Raw genomic sequence first — 24,999 nt, 5'->3', positions numbered from 1 at the left:
GCAAATACCCTCAGACTGATATATGTAAATGCCAGCCTATGAGCTTCCTGGTAGGGACACCAGCTGTGAAGGCCTCGTAACATCCAACTTCTTGCAACTCTCAAGCTGACGGCCTCACGAAGGGGAGGAAGGACTCCTCCATTGGAGAACTGATAGCAGTATTCTGGTAGAGGAGGCATCAAGAGCCCTAGGAGGCCAGCGGTAATCATGTAGGCGCCATGGAAACTGCTATGTGTGTTTGCTGTCCATGTTGTACATGGCAGAGATGTTGTCCGCAGTTATGCTCCTGTCTGTGCTGCAAGTTCATCTTCACCTCAGAGCGGAACTGTACCTGCTTCCCCTGCCCTTACAAAGATGAGCAGAACTGCCAGTTCTGCCACTGCACCTGTTCTGAGAGCCCCAACTGCCATTGGTGTTGCTGCTCTTGGGCCAATGATCCCAACTGCAAGTGCTGCTGCACAGCCAGCAGCAATGTTAAGTGCTACTACTATGAGAGTCGCTGTTGCCGCAATACCATCATCACTTTCCACAAGGGCCGCCTCAGGAGCATCCATACCTCGTAAGTGTCAGACACCAGATGTGGGGCCACATTGGCTCATGAAAACTAGGGACCACTTGCCAGCTGTGAAGTCCACAGGGAAGGCCAGTGCGCCTCTGAGTTCATTTGTTTATCTAAAAGAAGGAGCTAAGAATTTTGTAGCAATTAACTGTATCCTAACTGGTCACTATGTATGTAGACCATGAGTTCCAAATCTAAGCGCCATTGACTATGAAAATGAGCACTGCACTCCTCTGAACCCCAACTCTCTCATCTGTACAAAATAGTAATAGCTAATAGTTAGTGCTTAAGCAACTTGCCAGGAACTTCATGCATGACCCCAGCTAACCCCTCACCCTAAGTCCACTGTTTCCATGAGGAAACTGAGCCTTTGAGAAGTAAAGTTGCCCCAGGATCACACAGCTGGAAAGATGCAGAGTCAGGATGGGAACCTAAAATTTGGGATCTTAACTTTAAAATGCTGTATTGCAAAATGGAGACAATATCCCCCCATGATATTGTAGATATAAGGATTAATGTATGTGCTTTGTAATCTGTATGTGATATAAAAATATAAACTGCTCTTTCTTTTCCTATGAACTCTTAATACCTGCAACATTTAATGGAAAAGTAAGAATTTCTACAGGGCACTTTTGTCCCTGAGGGTCATATAAATACCCCATACATCCATGAACTCCTACTACCTTCTTTTTCCCATCCAGAAGTCATAGTACTCAGGGTCTCAATTACGCATTTGGAGTGCTAACTCTCCATATTAGGTCCTACATTATCCTCACTTGCTCTACCAAACCAGACTTTTTATGTCATACATGAGGGGAGTCTGAAGTAGTAAGAGCACACTTCTTAGAAGGTGAAAGATGACATCACCATAAGATGACAGGATTAGAAGCAGCAGAAAGATAGAAGGCAGTTTGAAGGCTTTCAAGCCTGTAAAAGCAATTCTGTAAGCAAAGGTTTGGTGAATTCAGGGGAAAGATATTATTCATCTTGCAATTAAACATTTAGTAGATGCTTAACAAACATAACTCTCCACCCATGACCCTCTCATAGTGTTTGCATAAATAGGAAATCCAGGGATTCTCGATGCAAGTCTAGAAATCCTAAAGCATGGAAAAAGGTGTCCACACTCCTCTCTTAACTACCTCATTTTCTGTGCTGCAGCAGCTGAACCTCTGAGCCCATTTCAACAGGAAAGGGATCAAATTGGTGCTTTAGGAAAATGCCTTAGGATCAGTAGCTCCCCAACGTTATTGTGCATTGAAGTCACCTGGGGATCTTTTAAAATTACTGTTGCCTGATCCCCACCCCCAAAACATTGATTTTATTGGTCTGGGGTACCACCTGAGCATCTGAATTAATTAGAATCAATCCCGCGCTTCAGGTGATTCTAATGTGTAGAATGGCCTGTAGGAGGCTAGGAGGGAAGCCAGGATATTTGACAGGTGATACAGTAAGAATCCAGGTACAAGAACAGGCCTGATTTTGGGAGAGAGAGGGGGCTGTGTAGAGGAGCAGAGACAGGATATCTCAGCAAGAAGATAAAAGCGCTGGGCTTGATGGCTGTTTTGAAATGGAACCATGGCCACTGAATGCCCCTTCCAAGCCTAAGGCTTTTGGAGGATGGGCAGGGATGCTACCACAAGTGTTAGGAGGTCAGCTCTGGGTGCTTTTCTTCAATTTGGCCTCTCTCCTGGCTTCTGACCCTCTGCCTCCCCTGTTTCTCATCACCACTTTCTGTTCAGCACCTTGCTTGTCCTGCCTCACTCTGGTCTCATTCATCCCTCTCCATCTTAGTCTTTTTCTCACTTCCTTTTTCACCTCTAACACAGCTACCTAGGCCATTAATACCTGTCTCTTAGCCCTGAAACCTCTTTCTTGTCCTCCAACACCTCCCTCCCTCCTTCTTTCTTTTCTGTGAAAATGCTAGCTCATGAGCTTCCTAGTAGAGATATCTGCTGTGAAGGCCTCATAACAGTCTCTCTTTATATAATACCTTGACTCTCCAGTCCTTACATTTTAGCAAACTAAAGTCCATCCAGGCACTACATGGACAATTGACCTGTACCTCCAGGTGATCCCTTAAGGACCCATGCAGGAATCTGGGAAAGCAGAGAGGAAATAGAGCTGAGAACATCGAGGCCAGCATGCCTGGAGCTCCCAGATCCCTAAGGGACAAATTTTCCAGGTGCCTTTATCTACACAGGAAGCATTCTCTGTCACCACAGGGCCAATCCATTCCAATATACTTGGGAAGCACCTGTGACTGTCTGGACTCAGACATAGGCAATGTGGAAGACAGGGACACATAAGGAATGCAAGAAGACAAAAGCAGAAAGGAACACAGCCACAATGTCAAGATTAGTATCCAAATACTATTATGCAAACAGAGGAGTTAGCAATAGCGGCAAATTGTGGGCCTATTTACACCTCCATTCCCACAGCTAATTCATTTATTTTCATACACTGCATTTGCTGGTTGTAAGTTCTTAGAATAGGCACTTGAATTTTACAAGTATGCTTTCACTCCATAGTTCTTACGATTAAATATATGAAATCAGCCTCAGGCATTAGACAAATGGAGAGCTTTAACACACACAAATGAAACAGTAGAAGCACATATTTTTCACAGACTTGGCCACTATTTTCCTTTACTGTGATTTCTCTCTACTGCAGACATTAGCTGGTTAGTAGCAATGGGATGTAATTATAGTGGCCACATTTACTGAATGCTTACTATGTACCAGCAGTTAAGCACTTACATGGATTATCTCATTTAGACTTTATAAAAACCTCACAAAGCAAGTAGTACTGTGAGCTTTGATTTATAGTTAAGAAAACTGAACATGAGAGAGGTTTAAAAAAAAATCTCAGAAGGTACAACTGTAAAGTGGTGCATTTTTATCACACATGCTCTGTCTCTAAAGCCCAGATCCATTACCATTACCTATTGGTCTGGTTGGCAGACCACACAGGTTCTAGGCTTGGCTCAGGTACAGACTTGCTCTGTGTTCCATCTATGTACAATAAATAATGTCAATGTCCTCCAGGAAAAAAAAAAAAAGCCCTAAGAACACACCTGTAGTTGGACAAGATTGTATTTATTGACTCATTGCAACAAGTGAGAACATAAAGCATGGGAAAGTGTAAAGTACCTTGAAAAGTTATTACAGGATTTGAGCTCATGTTAGGTGAGGACACGGGAGTAAATCTACCGAATATTTTAATAAATCTTATCTAGAAGGTGGGAAGAACAGAGTGACCTGAAAGCTGCTGAAAAAAAAAGAAAAAAAAAAAAAAACACGGTTTTTTGGTTAAAAAAAAAAAATTCAACCAGGATAGGGGGATGTTGGGTCATTTTTGTGATTTAGACAACGTTCTTGTCTGAGTCCAAACATTATAAAGTGGTCTTGTTTCTGCTTTGATCCAAAGTCACAGAGTGGCCTTGTCTGATACTGTGTTCTTTGATATTACCGATGTCCAGCGGAACACCGAGGCCTAGCTAACAACGCCTGACCAGTCTCTGCTGCTTTTCCCTTGCTTAATAACAGCAAGCAGTTGCAGCACACTGGCTCTGCTCTTAGTCCGTACAAGCATTAAACTCAATTTTAATCTTCTCAAGAAACTCTGACATGAGTACTAATTTTATAACAAGGAAACAGGCCGAGAGGTTAACTGGCTTACCTGAGGTCACCCCGCTGAAAAATGGTGGAGACAGGTTGAGAACGCAGGCACCTTGGCACTCAGCTCAGGCTCCTCACCACCACACTAGACTGCCTCTCAGGAACCAAGAGTTCTTTCAGAGGTAGAGAGGCAGAGCAAGCTCTTGAGCCTGCCTCCTGAAACCCTGCCTTTGCTTCTCCTTTCAGCTCCAAGACTGCCCTACGCATTGGGAGCAGCGATACCCAGCTGGATGAAGTGAAGTCAGTACCAGCCACAAGCCAGCTGGTGAACCACCTCAATTGCCCCATGTGTAGCCGGCTGCGCCTGCACTCATTCATGCTGCCCTGCAACCACAGCCTGTGTGAGAAGTGCCTGCGGCAGCTGCAGAAGCACGCCGAGGTCACCGAGAATTTCTTCATCCTCATCTGCCCAGTGTGCGACCGCTCGCACTGCATGCCCTACAACAACAAGATGCAGCTGCCGGAGAACTACCTGCGCGGGCGCCTCACCAAGCGCTACATGCAGCAGCACGGCTACCTCAAGTGGCGCTTTGACCGCTCCTCCGGGCCCATCCTCTGCCAGGTCTGCCGCAACAGGCGCATAGCGTACAAGCGCTGCATCACTTGCCGCCTCAACCTGTGCAACGACTGCCTCAAGGCCTTCCACTCGGATGTGGCCATGCAAGACCACGTCTTTGTGGACACCAGCGCCGAGGAACAGGACGAGAAGATCTGCATCCACCACCCATCCAGCCGCATCATCGAGTACTGCCGCAATGACAACGAATTGCTCTGCACCTTCTGCAAGTTCTCTTTCCACAATGGCCACGACACCATCAGCCTCATTGACGCCTGCTCCGAGAGGGCCGCCTCACTCTTTAGCGCCATCGCCAAGTTCAAAGCAGGTCCTCCCCTTCTCCACTCCTTCAGCCTAACTTCTAGTTCAGGAACACATGGGGAAGATGGCGTGGGGCAATCTGTTAAGTGAGTGCCTTAACAGATTCCACCTAGTGGAGCAATCAAGACACCAGGAAACACTGTGCTATCCTGCAAGTCACTATCCTGGTGTCCGCTCCTGGTAACCACTACCAGTCACTTAACTTCCCCGTGCCTTGCTTTTCTCACCTATGAAATAGGGGAATAGTAGTGACCCCCTCACTGGATTGCGGTGAGGATTAAGTGAGTTACTCTATGTAAAGAATGCAAAAAGTCATATGACAAGTGCATAAAGATTCTATAATCTTGATTATAATCTGCATGTCCTCAGGTCTCATTTTCTCCTTTGGAAAATGAAGACTTTGATCCTATAGCATACTGATGTTCTGTGACGTTCTAAGGTGTTCTGTCACTGTTGGATCTCTTTGGTTTTCCTAAATGTGCAGGGGGAAAGAATTGTCAGTGCTGAGAATTATCTCAATGTTAAATTTCCCTCCATGAATTTTTTACAAAACTTGCAGATGCCAAAGTAAATAAACTGGCAGCAAACATATAACAACAGGGACAACTCATAACTAGCCAATGGTATTCTAGTCAACAGCTTATTTTTCCTCTGCATTCTTGTTTGTGGTGATTTGGTTGTTTTATATTGTTACATATAATATTGCTTTAAGTGAAATAATATTTCAGTGATGGTTTCAGTGATGGAACCAAGCATAATAATATTTCACAGGATTCAGCAAAGAGCCCATAATTTCTGTTTCAGTGACAAAACCAAGTATAATCATATTTCACAGGATTCAACAAACAGCCCCATAATTTCTGGGTATGTCTCTACCTGGTCAGACATTAGAATCCAAAAGATTCCTTTAGTGCCCTTTACCCTCAGGAATAGTTCCTTGTATAAAGGCCAACTGAACTCAGGCCTGTGGAGCACATTTTGTCTAATCTCAATAGTGCTACAGTACAGGCATTAAAATGTCCTCCATGGATAAGCCAACTGTGGTTCAAAAAAATAATTAGGACAGGCAGCTAATAAGTGGCAGATGCAGTCTATTTGACTCCAGTGTCCACCATTAATTCCACAACATTTATTTGACAATCTACTCTGTGCTAAGCAGTGACCAGAATCTGAAGATGAAGAGATTGAAGGGGAGGAAGGGGGAACCACCATCACCATCCATGGTCTGTTTCATTAAGGAGTGGCCTGCAGTCAGTTACCAAGTGCACCAGATCAACACAGGCCTTTCCCATTGTCAGATCTGTTAGTCTCCAACATTCAGATAGGCCTATACACTGGGAGGGAGGCAGCTTTTCCTTGAGCTGCACAGAAAGGTCCCATTGGATGTAAAGGTGGGTCCGAAACAGGTTTTGCTAATGATCACATCACCCCTGACCTCTCAGCAGCTTCAGGAATACCTTGATTTTTCTCAATTGCCACATACCTGGAAACCTTGCTTGTCAATTGACATTTATTTAATTTTGGAACCACCACCAGGGAAGACTTCATATTAAAGGAACCCTGCAGGAGCCACATATTACCAAGAAAATGGTAGAACTATTGGTTCCAAAAGGGTTTTCTGAAGGTGGGACTCACTGCCTCCCTAGGCCAGGGCTTGGCTGAATTCTTTGGCCAAGCATGGCAAAGGTGCTGCTTTCTACAGCCTACTGTGCCTTCCATCCCTCTGTAGGGAACCTTGTCCTTAATACATGTGAAACTTAGGATAGTTTTCTGAGTGCAGGGCACCTAAAAGTCAGACAACAAAGCTCAATTCAAGGTGGGGGGAAAATTCCTGTCCAAATTCCAAGGAACCCAGCAGTTGGAAAGGGAAAAAGGGATAATAGGTAAATTAGATATTAGCTATAAGTAAATAATTTAACCTTTCATCCTTGACGAAGAAAGAAACAGACACACAACATTTTTTTAACCAGGGTTCAAACTTGTTCGTGAGCACTTGATTCACTTTTCTGGGAGGTACCATAAATTGGCATTCTAAACAGATCTCTGGGTTATTCAAAAGCAAGTGATCTGGGAATACACATTGAGAAACTTGGGAACTTAGAGAGAAGATCCATTTTAGAAACTTTACTAAAAACTGATGCCCTTGTCCCATCCACACAGAGGTGCAGGCTCAGCAAGACGGACTTTTAAAAAACTCCTCATGTGATTCTATGATGCAGGCAAGGTTGAGAACCACTGGAATAAAGGGAGCTCAAAAGTTTAGGTACCTGACACTCAAAGTGTGGTTCGAGGACCAGTAGCACTGGCATCACCTGAGAGCTTGTTAGAAATGCAGAATCTCAGGACCCACCCCAGGCCTAGTGCACCAGAATCTGCATCTTTAACATGATCCCAGGAGATTCTCTGGGTTAGATTCTAAACCTCACTGTACACTGCCTCACCTGGCTTCCTGAGCCCCAATACAGGCCCATTGATTCAGAATCTTAGCAGATGAGTCCAAGAGAAGTGGTTTTTTTTAACACTCTCTCAGGTTATTCTGGTACTCACAGAGGGCTGAGAGCCACAGCTGAAGCAATTAAGAACCTAGTTTGGAGCTAGACAAATAGAATTAGGGACAGAGCCTAGTTTCTCCCATTTACCTGATATGTAACACTGTGCAGTCACTTAACTTCCCTGGGCCTCAAGCTTTTTCATCTATAAGTGGAAACAATATCTTCCTTGTAAGAAGATATATGTGATATATAATAACATATGGATCTGGTCCATAAAAAGTGTTTAATAAATAGCAACTAGTTTTAAGTGTATTGCCTAAAAAAGAGAGCTTGATTTGACTTCGTTTAAAATCAGCTCTTGCAGAGCTTTCATATTTGTAGAAGTTTGGGATGGGACATTTCTGGCTTCCTCTGTCTTTTTTCTCCTCCTGGAGATGCCTTCTTCCCCTCATCTAAGAAATTTTTATCCTGCTTCTCAAGACTTTGCCCTACATAAGCCTAATTAATCCCTAATACAGCAAGAAATTTCCTATCCAAGTACCTTTAACAGTAGGTAACTATTGAATAGTCAAAGAAAATAATGCACAAAGTAGAATTCTGGTTGCCATAGTCACGGTGCATTGGGGAGGGCAAGAAGCACTTCTCAGCACTGAAATCGCACCCTGGTAGTTTCCCTTTCAGTCTCACTTGCATCACCTCATCTTTTCTGAGCCACTGTGAGAAAGGAGATGGCAAGAAAACAGTGGGGCTTCAGGGAGTTAGCCAGAGAGTGAAACTGCTGGTATTCACCAGTGAGATGTTAGAAGACAGGAAAGAATGGCTTTTACTCAACAAATACATTTTCTCACCTCTACACACCATAGTCATAGTGGTAATGTGGTCCCTGTTCACATGATCTGACAGAATTCTAGGGTTTCCCATACTCAAGTGCACACCTTTGTTACAATGACCACCACTCACAGAAGTCCAGCTTCCTATGAACCCAGGATAGTGTTATGAACCAAGTGCAAAAATAGCTAGTCATCCCCACTCCTGAGTAAAATTTGGTGAGGATTATTGCCCATCAATTCACAGAAGAGTTTACCTTCATGAGAAGAATCTTATCTGTAGAAGATTGACATTCTTCTAATGGCCACAGAAGGTTGACATTCTTCAAATTGCTCCTTAATGCCTCAAATCCTTTAAAGCTAACAAAGGTATTCATTTCACCTTTCATATAAAGCTCATTTCACAGACAGAGATGTGCCACATGCTCACCCTGCTATAGCATCCTTCAATTATAGTATCTTTGGATTTATTCATAACTTGAGCACAGATGCCCTCTCATAATCACATCCATATCCTTAGTGCCTAAAAGATACATGGCATGTAACAGGACTCCAGTAAATGTTTGTTGAATGACTGAGTGAACTTAAAATCCAAATACCATATGAGGGGCACAAGATAAATTGGTTTTCCTTGAAGTGTGACAGCAGACTCTTTTTTGAAAGGAGTGGGGGAAAGGCAAAGAGAAGTGACATAGCTGAACCACAAGAGAAACAAAGGGGGGAAAGGGCATGTAAGAGAGCCACCTCAATGAAGGGAAGCTTTGCTGATTTCCCACTGTTGTATAGGGCTGGAGGCTTAGCGAATGATGCAAGACAACCTTTAGAAGTAGTCAGCAGAAACTTAGTTCTTCCTCTTACCATTGCAAAAGCTTAGGTTTCCGACAGGGAAAAGCAGGCACCAGTCACTTTGTGACTTCACCTCTTCTCAAGTCCAACTTGCAGACAATTGAAATCTGGTAAAAACCAATACCAAGGCTGGGCTTGAACTTCCAGTCTCAGAAGGGATTACTGTTACAAGACAGAAATATCTCAGGGAAGGATCAGAGGGGGAAGAAGGGGAAGGTGTAGTAAGGAGGCCAAATTCATTTCATAAACCTATTCTAGCCTGTTTCAGCCCAACTACAAGTGCCTTCCCTCCCTCTTCATTCACCTCCTTGGAGCCCAGGGTAATTTGTTCTAGCTTGCTACTGGCTTTGACACCTGGGGAGACGAAAATTTTAAAAGTAACTAACTTGGCATTTTTGCAGTCCGATATGAAATTGATAACGACCTAATGGAATTCAACATCTTAAAAAACAGCTTTAAAGCTGACAAGGAGGCAAAGCGAAAAGAGATCAGAAATGGCTTTCTCAAGTTGCGCAGCATTCTTCAGGAGAAAGAGAAGATCATCATGGAGCGGATAGAGAATCTAGAAGTGTCCAGGCAGAAGGAAATTGAAAAATATGTGTATGTTACAACCATGAAAGTGAACGAGATGGATGGTCTGATCGCCTACTCCAAGGAAGCCCTGAAGGAGACTGGCCAGGTGGCATTCCTGCAGTCGGCCAAGATCCTGGTGGACCAAATCGAGGATGGCATCCAGACCACCTACAGGCCTGACCCACAGCTCCGGCTACACTCAATAAACTACATGCCCTTGGACTTTGTTGAGCTTTCCAGTGCCATCCATGAGCTCTTCCCCACAGGGCCCAAGAAGGTATGCTCCTCAGGGGACTCACTGCCCTCCCCCTACCCCATGCACTCAGAAACAATGATTGCCAGGAAGGTCACTTTCAGCACCCACAGCCTCGGCAACCAGCAGATATACCAGCGAAGCTCCTCCATGTTGTCCTTCAGCAACACTGACGAGAAGGCCAAGGTGGGTCTGGAGGCCTGTGGGAGAGCCCAGTCAGCCACCCCCGCCAAACCCACAGATGGCCTCTACACCTACTGGTGCACTGGAGCAGACAGCCAGTCTGTACAGAACAGCAGCAGCTTTCACAACTGGTACTCATTCAACGATGGCTCTGTGAAGACCCCGGGCCCAATTGTTATCTACCAGACTCTGGTGTACCCAAGAGCTGCCAAGGTAAGAAAGGTTCTGGGCCCAGGGGGGAAGGTGGGAGGGTTTGGGGTACAGAGTAGAAGTGAGTAGTCAAGAAAAGTTGCACTTATCTCTTTGACCTCTAGGATCTGGTCACTCAGATCTGCTCCTCTAGACTCTTTGTGGTCATCCCATGCAAAAGGGATAAGTTCCGGGAATCTTAAGTAACCCAAGATTAGCTTAAACCAAACAGTCAATATATTTAACTTATAGTCGTAAATATATCTGGAAGCCCTACCTCCACTGCAAAGGCAACTTCTCAACTGAAAGAGAACCCAATTTGGGAACCAAAGTAATTTGAAGACACTACTTGACAGTGTAATGATTCCCAAAGGAAAGCCTGTAATAGAGACAACACAGAAATTGGAGTTACAAACGCAGGCTCCATTACCTATCAGCTGTTTCCTCTAAATTGCTACCTTTCCTAAAGCAAATATCCAGACTTTCTATGATTTGGAAAAATTGGGAGGATCATCCCCGATGAAATTTCAACTCTTCTGAGATTCAACCCGCCTTGAAGGCAGAGAGTGAAGAGTGGAGTCTCTCACAGATCTCTATAAGTGCCATTACCTGGCTTCAAGGGACATGACTTCCCTTTGACCCTCTTGACCTAACATGGACAACATGAACAAATGACCTTTTCTTTAACATACCTTTCAAATCTAGCTGAACCCACATTGAATTGTTTGTAGAACACTTTATTAAGGTTTATGGAGGAAAAAAATTAACATGCAATGAAATATTCTATTTGAGTGCCTCTTTCCTCCTCTTGGATTTTTTTCTAGAGTCAGCCCATGGCCTGCTCCCATGTGGCAGAGTTCATCTTTTGTCTCCCATAATCTGAGAACACTCCCAAAGACTTTTAGATCCTTGAGTTCTAAACTAGCAGTTCTCAAACATTGATGGCACCTGGGGATCTTGTTAAAATGCAGATTCTATTTTAATAGGTTTCAGTGGGGCCTGAGATTCAGGTTCTCACAAACTTCCAGGTGCTGCCAATGCTGCTGTCTACAGCCTACACTTTATTATTAAGGATCTAAAAAATGAAGGCCAGACACAGACCACGCTCTACTTTTCCATTCTCCTGACACATCATAATCTATGTTTTGTTGTCTATAACTGACACAAAGAACAACCCATACTTTGCAAGATAGAACATTCCATGGGCTATTGACATAATGAAGTGTTTCTGCCCTTCACATAAGCAATGCCCATAACTGAGCAGCTGAACTACATTTCCAAATGATACTAGATCAGCAAGGCCTATAGTGTATGCTTATTACCTCAGGGATAGCACTGGGTCTCATCTCCTGGCCAACTCAGACCTCTTAAGAAGTTGGTAGGCTCTTGCTATGGAGCCAGAGGATTGGTAGTATCTGCTTTATACCTGGGCATGGAAAACAGTCACCCCATGCCACCTATTAGTCATCCCTGATGAGCTCAAAAAAGGGACCTATGCAAAACAACTCAGTCAAGTCATTTGCTGTCAAAAGAGGACACCTAAACCTATTGCCAGACAGTGATATTTGATTTTAAAATATCATTGATTCATATTTTAGGATAATGGAATGGACTTTATACAGGAATCATAGTGCTTAGCAATGCAGAAGATTAAGTTTATGTTAACATCACTCTCAAATCTTTAGGATTTTAGCATGGAAAATATTCTAAAACTTAATGTTGTAACTTTTCAATATGTATTGTTAATATCCTAGAGATTTTTTAAACTCAATTTTAGTTCTAGGAATCTCTTCCAAGAAAATTCTTAAAAATTCAGACAAATATTTATGCCCAACAGTATTTATTACAGCATCTATTTATTAGAGTATAAAATTAGAAACAACCTAAATGTTCAACCATAGAAGGATTAAATTATTTCAGGAGAAATTTTAAAGATGGTAGTTTACTGAATTTTTAATGATTTAGGAAAACATACAACATAAGTAAAAGAAAATAGAAATCAAAGCAACATAATCCAAGTTATATATATATGTTTGTGTGTGTGTGTGTGTGTTCTGAAATTGCAAAGAAATAATAATGAATTAACTGAATTGTGAGATTACGAGTGATGTTTATTTTCTTCCCCTCTATTTTTCAGTATTTTTCAAGCAGGAGGACAATTGTCACCTCCATGTTGGCTGACAGTAACAGTCACAAACCTTCTGTTTGTGAAACTCATTACAAGCATCATGCCAGGCCTCATCACACAGCCTTCCAAGACTTGTGCATGGTCTAATTAAAAGTCTTCAGCAGCTACAGGGGATGGGGTCAGCTTTAACTCACCCCACAGATAGTCAACATCACAAATCTTTAACAGAAAGAAAACTGAATGATGTATACTAGTACCACACCAGTATGTTCATTTCTTCCATAGGTTTACTGGACATGTCCAACAGAAGACGTGGACTCTTTTGAGATGGAATTCTATGAAGTCATTACTTCCCCTCCTAACAATGTACAAATGGAGCTCTGTGGACAAATTCGGGACATAATGCAGCAGAATGTGGAGCTGCACAACCTGACCCCCAACACAGAATACGTGTTTAAAGTTAGAGCCATCAATGATAATGGTCCTGGGCAATGGAGTGATATCTGCAAGGTATTGTGTACATTATTTCTCAGATTTTTTTTTCTATGATAGGTTCTGGATGAGGCCCTGTTAAGATGATCATGAGATTATAGAACTCACCATGGGACTCTTCCTCTAAGCACAGAACATTTGTTAACTTGAGGCCAAAGAGAGGGCTGCTGGCCTCAACCAGACTTTGCAGATGAAGCCTGAGAATTGTTCTATTTGATTCAAAAACATTTGTTCTAGGCATTGTGTAGAGATGTAGAGATTCAGAGGAAAATAAACAATCCCTGCCTTCAAGGTGCTCAGGGTCTAGTAAAAAAAAATTGTTGTGTGAGAAGGATATGAAATGATTGTGGTATGAGAAAGATAAAAATGAGGTGCTATTCTCAGGCAAGGATGGGGTGCCAGATTTAACAAATAAAAATAGAGGATACCCAGTTAAATTTGAATTTCTGGCACACAATAATTTTTATAAAATATGTCCAGTGCAATATTTAGGACCTATTTATACTAAAAACAATTGTTCATCTGAAAGTTGAGAAACTGCCACTAAGCAGGTCAGTGTGGGTTCCAAAAAAGAAAGGACAAAATTATTCCTATCTTCTTTGTGATCCAAGACTGATTCTTCTTTATATCTCCAGGGAATACACATTCATGAGTATAATTTTACTGATATTAAAAGGAGAAAGAGAATAAAAACACCAAGACTGCCCAGAGCTGCTATCTTACCATATAAGCATAAGGATGTTCTTTGGAATCAGGGTCAATTATGTCTTAATCAGAAATTCTTTAGAAGCAAAAAAAAAAAAAAAAAATTCATTCATTTCAGCTTTTGAAAAGAGAAATTTATGACAAAGATAGAGACCACTCCTAGGATATGCATCTGATCTGATACCCAAGGGAACTAGAGAGTTGTCAGTTTCTCTCCCTCTCTCTCTTTCTCTTCTCTTCCTCTCTCGCTGCTTCCTTCTCTTTCTCACTCTCTCATTCTCTTTGCTTCTCTCTGGATCTGCACCACTTTTGGCTAGCCCTTAGTTTCTGCTCCCTAAAATTCAGCTTGTATATGGTTTTGAATTGTCATGGCCCAACCTCTGTGTGACCTTAAAGCTCCAATGCCCAACAGCATCTGACCAACCATACTCTCTTTGTTTCCTTAGTCAAATGTTCGAGGAAAAGAATCCAAGTTGTTGCTACCTCTAGTAATAAAGGCAAAGCAGGAGTAAGGGTGGTCAGTATACCAACAGCAAATCTCCTAGGGTGGGACTACTCATCCTGGTTGCCAGCCCCTGGGGGGCATGCTCTGCCTCATAGAGTCCAGCACCCATGGACATACACACACACACACACAGAGAGAGAGAGAGAGAGAGAGAGAGAGAGAGAGAGAGAGTGAGAGAGAGAGAGAGAGAGAGAGAGAGAGAGAGAGAGACAGGTCAAACCTGGCACAGGAAGGACGTGGGATGGGGGGAAGTCTGCTAGTCACTCCTGCCAGCCTCCAGCCAATTACACTGCTGCTCAGTTGCCCCAAAGCCCTTCTCATTCTTGATACCCTTCTCTTCAGAGCATGAAATGGGAATGCCCATGGCTGCCCCACATCCGCATGTCTTCTTGACTATGGATTTTTCCTTCCTTCTAATCCCATCTGCCTTTTCAGTTTTTAGGAATTCCTCAAAATTGTCTTGCCCATGAAGGGCACTCAGTGCTGTTGCTAAATACATGTGTGTATATATATATATATGTATTTATACATATATACATATACATATATATATGATATATATATATCTCTCAATCTATTATTTTCAGATGCCAGGGAAGGAATAGGCGGAGATACCAAAGTATGTAATCAGTCTACCACCTCAGTCCCTCTTGGCTTTTCTTAGGTAGAGTTTTTGTCGCCCTCTGAAACTATGGACTCCTTGAGAACAAAATTCACATTTAATTCATGGTTCTTTCTCCCACAGTGCTTACCACAGCACTTTGCATATAGCAGGTTCTTAATGGTTATTGAATGAGTATATGAGTGAAAATGTGACCAAATAAATGAACATATAAATAATGTCTAAATTAAAGAGTGAAGAAATAAATTGATAAATAAAATTAATAGTTACAAAGTACCATAAGATGCCTGAAAGCTGTTAAGTGTTTTATATAATCAGTCAAGAAATAGCATTCCCCTTGAAACTGTGTTTATGTGATTAATTTGCCCGCCCTGTAAAAGAAGGAAATGCATTACAGTCCCTTTCTTTTTTACACAATATGTAAATGAGCAGAGCCCTAATTAATGAGGTTTTCTGAAAGCTTCATTTTTATCTGACTTGAGGAGCTGCAATATAGATTTTTCCTTCAGAAGCAATTCTTCCTCCCTTCTTTGTGATTATATTAGCATTCCGGAGGAAAGACTGGTTTCCTTAACATTTGTCATGATTTGCATAAGTAAAGCCTTCAATACCAAATGAAAATAAGATGTGTGTTTGAATGACATTTATAAAGTTTCATAAAAGTAATGACTTCATTTCTTTCCTATAAAATCAAAATTTTTTCCTTGGCATCAGTTCTATGCAGGTATTCCTGAAAGGTTTCACTTAAAATGTTGTAATGAGGCAGCAGAATCATTTCTTATTCAAAATGTAATATTTCCATCACATGTATTTTTGTTTTAAAAAGTGAAATAACACCTTTTATGTTTTATTTGCATAATCTAGGACTTAGTTTTTAAGAGATGTATTTGGTGTATAATACATGCAGCAAGAAAATTAACTTTAATCATTTTGAAAGTTCCCTTTTGAAAGTCATCTTTATGTCCGATGGGGTATATTCACTATCACTAATCATCCCAACCACTGGGAAAGGAGGGAGTGATTGCTTCCATTTTACAGATAAGAAAAATGAGGCTGTAAGAAGCAAAGTGGCCTCATGGAAGGAAGTAAAGTGTCAGGCCTCATGGAAGGACAAGATGAGTGGACACCTTGGTCTACATCCAAGCCCACAGCCCTTTCTTCCCCCGTACCACAATCAGATGGAACTAAGTCTGGAACAGGGTAGGCTCAGCCCTGGGGACATAGTACTTTACTCTGGGAGAATGATGTCAAAGCCAACAGCAGGGAGGGCTGAACTTTTATTTTTTGAAAGTCAACATTATGCATTGAAAAGAGCATTGTATTTGGTCTTGTGTGCCTGGATTCAAGTCCCAACTCCACTAGCTGTAAGTCCATGAGGATAGGTGTTGGTCTTACACACCCTTCTGTACCCATTGTCCCTAACTGAAAGCTTCTAACATCAAAGAGCCTAACTAGTATTTTTGAAGGGTAGAGAAATGTGTTTTTAGGTAAGTCATGTACGTATTGACCTCAGTTTCTTCTCCTGCTCTTCCTCTGGTCCTCAATATATCTGTTGACCATCATTTCCATTTCTGAAAACAGTCTCCTTAGTTTGACTCACTGTCCCCCTCTGACTTTATATCTCAGCTGACTTCCCTGAAAGCTTCCCACAACAAATCTAAATGCCCATCTGTGTATTAGTTTCCTATTGTTGTTGTAACAAATTAGTAGTTTAAATAATACAAATTATTTATTTCCTTACAATTCTGAAGAAGTCCAAATGCGTTTCACTGGGTAAAATCTGTGTCTGCCGTATTGTGTTTCTTCTGGAGGACCTGAGGGAGAATACATTTCCTTGCTTTTTCCAGTTTCTAGAAGCCACCCGCATTCCTTGGCTCATGCCCCTTCCTGAATCTTCAAAGCCAGCAATATTGGGCTGAGTCCTCACACTAGCATCTCTCTGGTTCTCTTCCACCTCCATCTTCTACCTTGAAGGTCCCTTGTGATTGCATTGAGCCCACCTGATAATTCAGGCTAGTCTCCCTACCTGAAGACCAGCTGGGCCGGGTGCAGTGGCTCACACTTGTAATCCTAGCACTTTGGGAGGCCGAGGGAGGAGAATCTCTTGAAGCCAGGAGTTTGAGACCAGACTGGGCAACATGGCAAAATCCTGTCTCTACTAAAAATAAAAAAAAAGTCAGCCAGGTGTGGTGGTGTGTGCCTGTCATCCCAGCTACTCGGGAGGTTGAGGCACGACACTTGCTTAAGTCTGGGAGGCAGAGGTTGCAGTGGGCCAAGATCATGCCACTGTACTCCAGCCTGGGTGACACAGTGAGACTCCAAGTAAAAAAGTAAAAAGACCAGCTGACTAGCAACCTTAATTCCTCTTTGTTCTGTGTGTAACATAACATATTCAAAGATTCTGGGATTGGGACATGGACATCTCTGGGATCCATTATTCTGTCTACCACAGTGTGTAAAGTGGATGTCCTTGGTGTCTGATGTAGCTCAGGAAGTAGTCCTGCCAGCTGCCCTGAGTCTCTGCAGTGCTGCTGTCTTCCTCCTCAGCCTGTGCTCCTGCTGAAACCCCAGCCACACAGCAGGACTGCCTGTCCATCATGAAATTCCCTTCCTGATTTTTCCTCTTCCTGCTGCAGACTCTCAGGCTGAGCCACACACCTTCAAAGATTAGGGTTGGAGGTCATTCAATCTGAATGACCACCAATATTTCACACTCAGAATAACTACCCCAAGCCTACCCGCACAGCCACCCACACACTCATAGTGGCTCTGTGCCCTAAAATGAAACCAAGATGGTTTGCATTCTTTATCTCCTTAGAATTTATTCTTTTCCAAAGAGCTCCTGACCTTTCATGTAAGTAGAACCCTGTTGGTCCTTCCTTTACTTGCCCTGCAGATAGGCTTGAATCCTGGAACAAGTATAATTTAGGATCATGTTGGATCTGATTTCTTTTTAACCTCATGTACAGAGGTCTGAATTAATTATACACCTCAATTATGGTCCATCGTTAGCACTGATCTATACAAAGACCTATTCTTATTTATATATTCCCTTTTGTGACATTCATTCTGTTTTATGTGTTCTTCCATGATTTGCATTGTTGTTTTCAATGTGTCATTAATTTACACAATTAGCATTGTGTTACATATCTTACTTTGTCTCTTACCTTTTCTTCTTAAATGTTGTGTTTTTATGTTCCATCCATGTTGCTATGGGCATTTTGTCTTTTATTCCTTATAACATGTGATCTTTCAGAATGTGCATTTGTTCACCGCATGTTACCTCTCTATTTCAGGCAGGATGGACACCCAAGTGACCTCCAATAATGCTGTGGTGAACAGCCTTACATATGACACCTTATGGACACGACAGGGGTGTAAGGGTTCTCTGGGTTATTGATCAGTTTGCTAAGGCTTCCATAAGAAAATGCCACAGACTGGGTGGCTTAAACAAAAATTAGCTTTTGCACAGTTCTCAAGGCTGGAAGTCCAAGATCAAAATGTTGGCAGAGTTGGTTTCTCCTGAGACCTCTCTCCTTGGTTCACAGATGGTCACCTTCTCACTGTGTTCTCACATAGTCCTTCCTCTGTGCACATGCATCGTGATATCTCTCTGTGTTTAAATTTCCTTTTCTTATAAAGACAACAGTTAGGTTGGATTAGGGTCCACTTTAATAGCCTCATTTTAATTAAATCACCTCTTTAAAGGCCCTATCTCCAAATATAGTCACACTCTAAGTACTGGGGGTTAGGGCTTCAACATATAAATTTGGGGTCAGGTGCAATTCACCCCATATTAGATACATATTATGAGTGAAATTTCTAGGCCATTGACATGTGAATACTTAATTTGACCACATCCATGTACACTTCCATAAGGAGTAGATTAGAGCTATTATACCCTAGGCCCCACCTACATTTAGCAAGATCCAACTTTCTATTATTTTGCTAGCCCAATAGGTATAAAATGATATGTCCTTATTATTTTAAATTTCATTTTATATTTTTGTTAGTTTTCAGGATTTCCTTTTCTGTAAAGGACCTGTTGATATCCTTCGCCCAATTTTCTATTGCATTTTTCTTTTTCTAGGTGATTTATAGGATGTCCTTATATATTCTAGGTAGTGGCTTTAGACATTGCTATTATCTTCTCTTCTGACATTTGCCTATCAGCTTTGTTCATAGTGTACTTCATAAAATAGAAATATTTAATTTTGATATAATCAAAATCATCAATTATTTTTTCCTTATGGCTTAACCTTTTGAGGTTTTATTTAAAAAGTCCTTTCTTAGGATTAGATCACAAAGATAACCTTCTATATATTCTTTTATTAAATTTACAGTTTCACCTTTCAAATTTAGCTATTTAATCCGTCCAGACTCTGCCTTTGTATGTATCAAATGTATGTATGTACTCTGCCTATGTAGTCCTAGGTAGGGATGTTCTTTTTCACCATGTAGTGAACCAGTTTTCCCAATACCATCTACCAAGCAATGTCTATTCTTCATATTTATACAATGGCAATGCCACTTTTATATTCAGTTTCGATATATCTAGGGATATGTCTCTGAGCACTCTATTGCATGCCACGGGTCTATATTCCTGCTCTTATATCAATACCATACTTGCTTTATTATTTTTGAACCTCAGCTTTCTGCCATGTCTATACGAACTGCTAAGGTAAGTATGCACATTAACCTTCTTTCTTTTTTAGAAATTATTTAGCTAGTCATAGAAATATATTTCTTCATATACATTTTGGAGTAACTTGAATTCTTAGAAAACATTCAGATAGAATTTATTCAGAAGGCATTGTGTTTCTAAATTAATTTGGAAACAAATGGTATTTGTATAATATGTTTGAACATTTACTCAAACCATAGTCTATGTTCTTTACTGGGGTGTTTAAGTTTTCCTACATAGGTACATGTATTCCTGGTTAAACTAGATTGTTTAGAGATCTAACATGCAGCATTAGGACTACAGTTAATAATATTGTATTGATAGAAAATTTGTTAAGGTTTTAGGTGCTCTTTTCACACACACACAAAAAGGTAACTATGTGAGATGATGGGCATGCTAATTTGCTTGCCTATAATAATTATTTTATTTTGTATACATATGTCAAAACATCATGTTGTATACCATAAATAAATAAGCCAAATAGTTTACAGACTGTTGATATTATGAATGTTATTTTATTATATTTTCTAATAGATTACCAGTTTAGAATAAAGACTATTTCTGTTTGTAGGATAATCTTGATTCCAGCAGTCTCAAAAACTCTCTTACTATTCTGAGACCCAATCTGCTATTTCTGCTTTTTTTTCCAGGCATATGATCCTATCTCCTATAAAGAATGATGGTTTTATCTGTTTACTTACAATTCTTGCAACTCTATTTCTTTTTCTTTCCTTATGACTTTGGCCAGAACCTTGAGTCATACATAAAATTGTGGCAGTGTTAGTAGATATCCTTGTCTTATTCCTGACATTAACGTTTCTCCACTGAGTTATTTTTATTTAGTTTGTATGGTATATAATCCTTATTAAGTTAAGGAAAATTACTTCTACTGCTAGGTTTCTGAGAAATAGGTACTTATTAAGTTTTTTGCATTATTTGAGGTAATTACATGATTTTTCTCCTTCAGGCCATTATTCATGAAGTGAATTACATTGATTGATTTTTCTGATACTAAATTCCACTACCATTCATGGAATAAATCCTGTGTGTTCATGATGTATTACTTTTTATTACAGTTGACTTCGGTTAGCTCATATTTTATTTTGGATTATTGCATCTATAATTATAAGGGAATTAGACTCAATTTTTGCTTATATTGTTTTTATCTGGTTCTGGAATCAATATTTCACAAGCTTCATAAAAAGAGCTGGGAAACTTTTACTCTTCTATTTTCTAGAATAACTCTTTCTTAATAGTTTGGTAGAATTCATCTGAAAAGCAATATGAGCCTGGGGCATTTGGGGCAGGGAAGAGATGTCAATTATCATTTCAATTTCTTTAATATTCCAAGTTTTGTTTTTCTGTTTCTTCTGTCCTCCTTTCTACCCGATTCCCTTGTTCATAGACACACCTCCATCCTCACTGCTCCATTCACATATCACATACAGTCTTTATCTTTGAAGATTCTGACTATACTTTAAAGCAAAACCTCAATCTCCTATTTATGAGTTAATTCCTAGCCCCTCATAGCACCGTTCCATCTTCCTCATGCCCTCTGATAACTCTGTGTGTATCTTAGACATTATTTATACTACTTTTATCAGGATTATCTCTATGCATTATTTCCATTTCTACTCAGCAATGGATAATCTAATATCATGTATATAATATGACCTTTGCTTTGCATGCAGCCCTGTTTTCTCTAAAACCAAAAATTTTGTAAAAGTAGACAGCATAATGCTAATAAGGGTCTGGCTTCTTTGTTTTTGCTCTTTCCCTTTATATACAAATATAGAAGGTTAAAAGCTTTGTATATAGAGACTTGTGCCCTGTATAAACATTCCTCTTCACTATCCAAACCTCACCCCCATTCTATCTCAAGTCCTCATTCACCTCAGTAGAACCCATTGATCCAGTGGACTGTCTCATCCCTGGGTCTCGACCTCACTCCATAAATGTTTGGGGGGAAGGAATGGATATGCTGCCAGACCAGACTAGTAATACCAGTATCTTCAAGGTAAGGCATGGAGGGCAACATCTAAGCTAACTTGGTGAGATTTCTAGGAGGGTTCTTCTTACCTCTCGTGCCCAGTACAGTCTTTCTTTTTCAGGTAGCACTGACCATTCGCTGTGATTAAAGATAGTATGAAGTGTTTCTGCTAGCATCAAAGGAAAACAATTGGCAGATTTACAAATTATAGTTCTATTCACTGTTCATCTACTTCTCTAAGAATCTTCTCTTTTCCATAACTAGTGTTGGGACCACAGACATGAAATACTGTCATTTCCCCCACACCCCAATCAAGGTGCTCATGGTCTGGTAAGAAAGTCAGACACATTAGCTGAAACTTAACAACTGATAAGAGCTGTGACAGAACCAAGTTCTAATGACTGAGGAAGGATACAGGGGATCCTCTATGGTGAAGCTCACCTGTGGTCCAGCCCCCTCACTGTCATCAGCACTCAGTCACATGAGCTACCCTACAAGGAAGTAGGATCTGACCTATGGAATCACAATCCCAGCACACTGTAGCTGTGGGGCTTTGGGAAAGCTGCCTGGTCCTTCTGAGCCTCAGCTTCTTTGTCTATAAAGTGGTGCCAACAGCACTGGCCTCATGTGGTTGTCGTGAGGAGTTAATGAAATGATGTGTGTAGTGTCTGGCATGCAGAAGGGCCCAGACTACTGGGAGCTGTTGTCTATTGGGTGCCATGACTCTGCTTCTGATTGCAGGTAGTAACACCAGATGGACATGGGAAGAACCGAGCTAAGTGGGGCCTGCTGAAGAATATCCAGTCTGCCCTCCAGAAGCACTTCTGAGCCCCTTCAGAGCAGGAAGCAACCTCAAACACATCACAAAGTAGACATATATACACACACATATGTATGTATATTTTTCTCACCACATTCTTCAAGGAGGTTGTAGACAAATGTTTCCGTGACCTCTCAGCTTTCCAACAGTAATCTTGTAAGAGCTAATAAAAGGAAATACCTGACATGGCTTGCTGTTTGTTCAGTGACAGCTATTCGTTATGATGGCAGTAATAAGCAAGACAGTCAGTAAGTCTGTATGTTTCCATCTGCTCAGGTCTAGTCCTAGGCTCAGAATTCTGTGGTGTTTTGTAGGAGCACCACCCAGCTTCTGGATGGTAAAAAGAGCACTGTATTTTGCAGTCAGGACCCCCCAGGTGTGCATTCTAATGCAGGCCTAACTAGCTTTGAGTGTTTGGGCAAGTTGCTGATTGCCGCGGAATTCATTACCTCACCAGGTAGTCTATTTTAAGTAGCCAACATTAAAATGTTTTTCCTAATTATTGAACTTGAATTTGCCTTTTCACAACTTTCAGCCCATGGTCTGAGGTCTGCTCTAAGTCATAAAGAGTGAGAGCCCTCCCTCTTCTCCTTCTGGACATAGCAAAGGAAGAACGGCAGAATGCCTGGTTAGAGGATCCGCTATGGTCATTTGAAACAAGGCATGGAAGAATGACAAAATCATGTATCAGCTCCAACCTCGCTGAACTGAACTTGGCCTTTCAGACAATATGAAGTCCCTAGAATTTCTTGTCATACAAGGCCCTATCTGCCAGAAATGACCCTCTACTGAACCCCACGCCATTTCTTCCCAGAAAGCACCACCTGTCTTTCAAGACTCAGCTCAACCACTTTCCCCAGTGATCCTCCAAATGAGGATGACACCTTTCTCCCCTGGGTCCCCACTAAGCACAAGGCCCTCCTGTCCCACCCCTATTCTCCATAGAGACACTCATTCCAGCCCTATGATACTTAGGAGCCCTTATTTGTCCTGAGTCTTAGAGCAGAGATGGTGTCTCATTCATCTTCTATCCTCAGTGCTTGGGACAGTGAGGCACACATTACATGTTAGTACCAGGAGGCACACACCACAGCTGAAAGGCCGACACATAGAATGACTCGCCTCTGAATATCCCCAGGTGCCAGTTTGCACATGAAGGTTTACACACAGAACTGGGACTGCCCAATGAAAGGACCAGGCAGTAACTGGTCTCCATTTCCTCTAACGCCATCCTTTTCGGGAGCTGTGCAACGGGCAGATGTGGTCAGCCCATCTAGCTTCACCAGTAAGACTTCAGCTCTGCAACCCTTTATTTTTCATCACTGCCAGAAAAGGGCTATTCCACAAAGCGATCCATACTGAGGATCTTCTGATAATGTGAGAAAATGAAGCCAAGCGATTCCTGCTCCACCCCCAGCAGTATTACAACAAGGCATACCCCAGGGAGCTTCATTATGATCCTATTACTGTAAATGATGGCTGGAATCCACCATCAGATTTGGTATTACCATATAATCATTTCTATAAAAGGCTTCAAAATCATTATTAGCACAGAGAACGAATTAAATGACACGCCAGCAGGGATTTTACTACTAACGAACTAAAATGAAATTAAACTAAAAAAAAATAGAACTCTATGAATATTACATTGCAGTGATCACACCTACTCATGGTACCAACAAGAACTAGGCTAGAATTAAATAAACCACAGCACCCTGATCTTGTGTCTCTGAAAACATCGAAACTTGCATTTAGTGACCAAGACAGCTAGCTAGATTCTTTAAGAAGCCCACTTAACCAGTAGCTGACCCATTCTACCAAATGCAATGTGGGTTTGTTAATGGCACACACAGAAACTGCACATTGTTTGGTCCCTGAGGTTATGGTTTACATCGCTTCCCTCCTCCCAGGCCCATGTCTGAGGTGCAAACATACATACGTGTCTGTGTGTGTGTGTGTGTGTGTGTGTGTGTCTCAAATATAATCAAGAGATTTATAAGTATATGTTTATCAAAAATTCCACTATTTGAGCATATTCTCTCTGTATACAGCTACACATTTTAACATCCCTAACAGCCTTTCTTTAGAGAGGTGTCTATGGCCCTAATTAGAGATAATTAGTGGCAGTGTCTACTTGAGAACATCTTGCAGCCTGTTAGAACAGTTGCTAGCTAAATTTGTAGAAGTTTTTCTTGCCCCCCCTTTTTTTGATAACCATTCTAGATTCATTCTTTCTGTTGGCACATCTGTAATGAGACCAGGGGACTGTGGGGACACAGTGGTGAATTAGAGAGAAACAGTCCCTACGCCATGGATGTTATAGTCTAATGAGTAAGATAAAATAAATGAAGATATAAGCATGTAGATGACTGGAAATGAGAAGTACTAGGAAGGAAAGAGGCATGGAGCTAAGAGGTACCAACTTTAAAGAGGATGCCAGTGAAAGTCTTCTCAAAGAGATGAATTACAAGCTGCTTCCTCAAGAATGAGCAGGAGCCAGCCATGTATGAGCGGAGGAGAAAAGCATTTCTGGACAGAGGGGCAGTAGGTACCACAGCCCTGGGGCAGGAAAAG

General features: G+C 41.4%; 1 protein-coding gene across 1 annotated transcript; it reads left to right on the top strand.

Moving 5' to 3' along the window:
• The first annotated feature begins 12 nt into the window (after positions 1–12).
• On the top strand, positions 13–22,609 carry TRIM42 (tripartite motif containing 42). Its single transcript, XM_033212487.1, has 5 exons — positions 13–559; positions 4,426–5,123; positions 9,683–10,503; positions 12,893–13,117; positions 22,347–22,609. The coding sequence occupies exons 1-5, from the start codon at positions 219–221 to the stop codon at positions 22,431–22,433; spliced, it is 2,172 nt and encodes a 723-aa protein (XP_033068378.1). The 5' UTR covers positions 13–218; the 3' UTR covers positions 22,434–22,609.
• Positions 22,610–24,999: the final 2,390 nt, after the last annotated feature.

Source organism: Trachypithecus francoisi, unplaced genomic scaffold (genome assembly GCF_009764315.1).
Source record: "Trachypithecus francoisi isolate TF-2019V2 unplaced genomic scaffold, Tfra_2.0 Lachesis_group0, whole genome shotgun sequence".
Classification (NCBI taxonomy): domain Eukaryota; kingdom Metazoa; phylum Chordata; class Mammalia; order Primates; family Cercopithecidae; genus Trachypithecus; species Trachypithecus francoisi.
The sequence above is the reverse complement of the archived record's forward strand: the minus strand, read 5'-3'. Positions and strand labels throughout refer to the sequence as shown.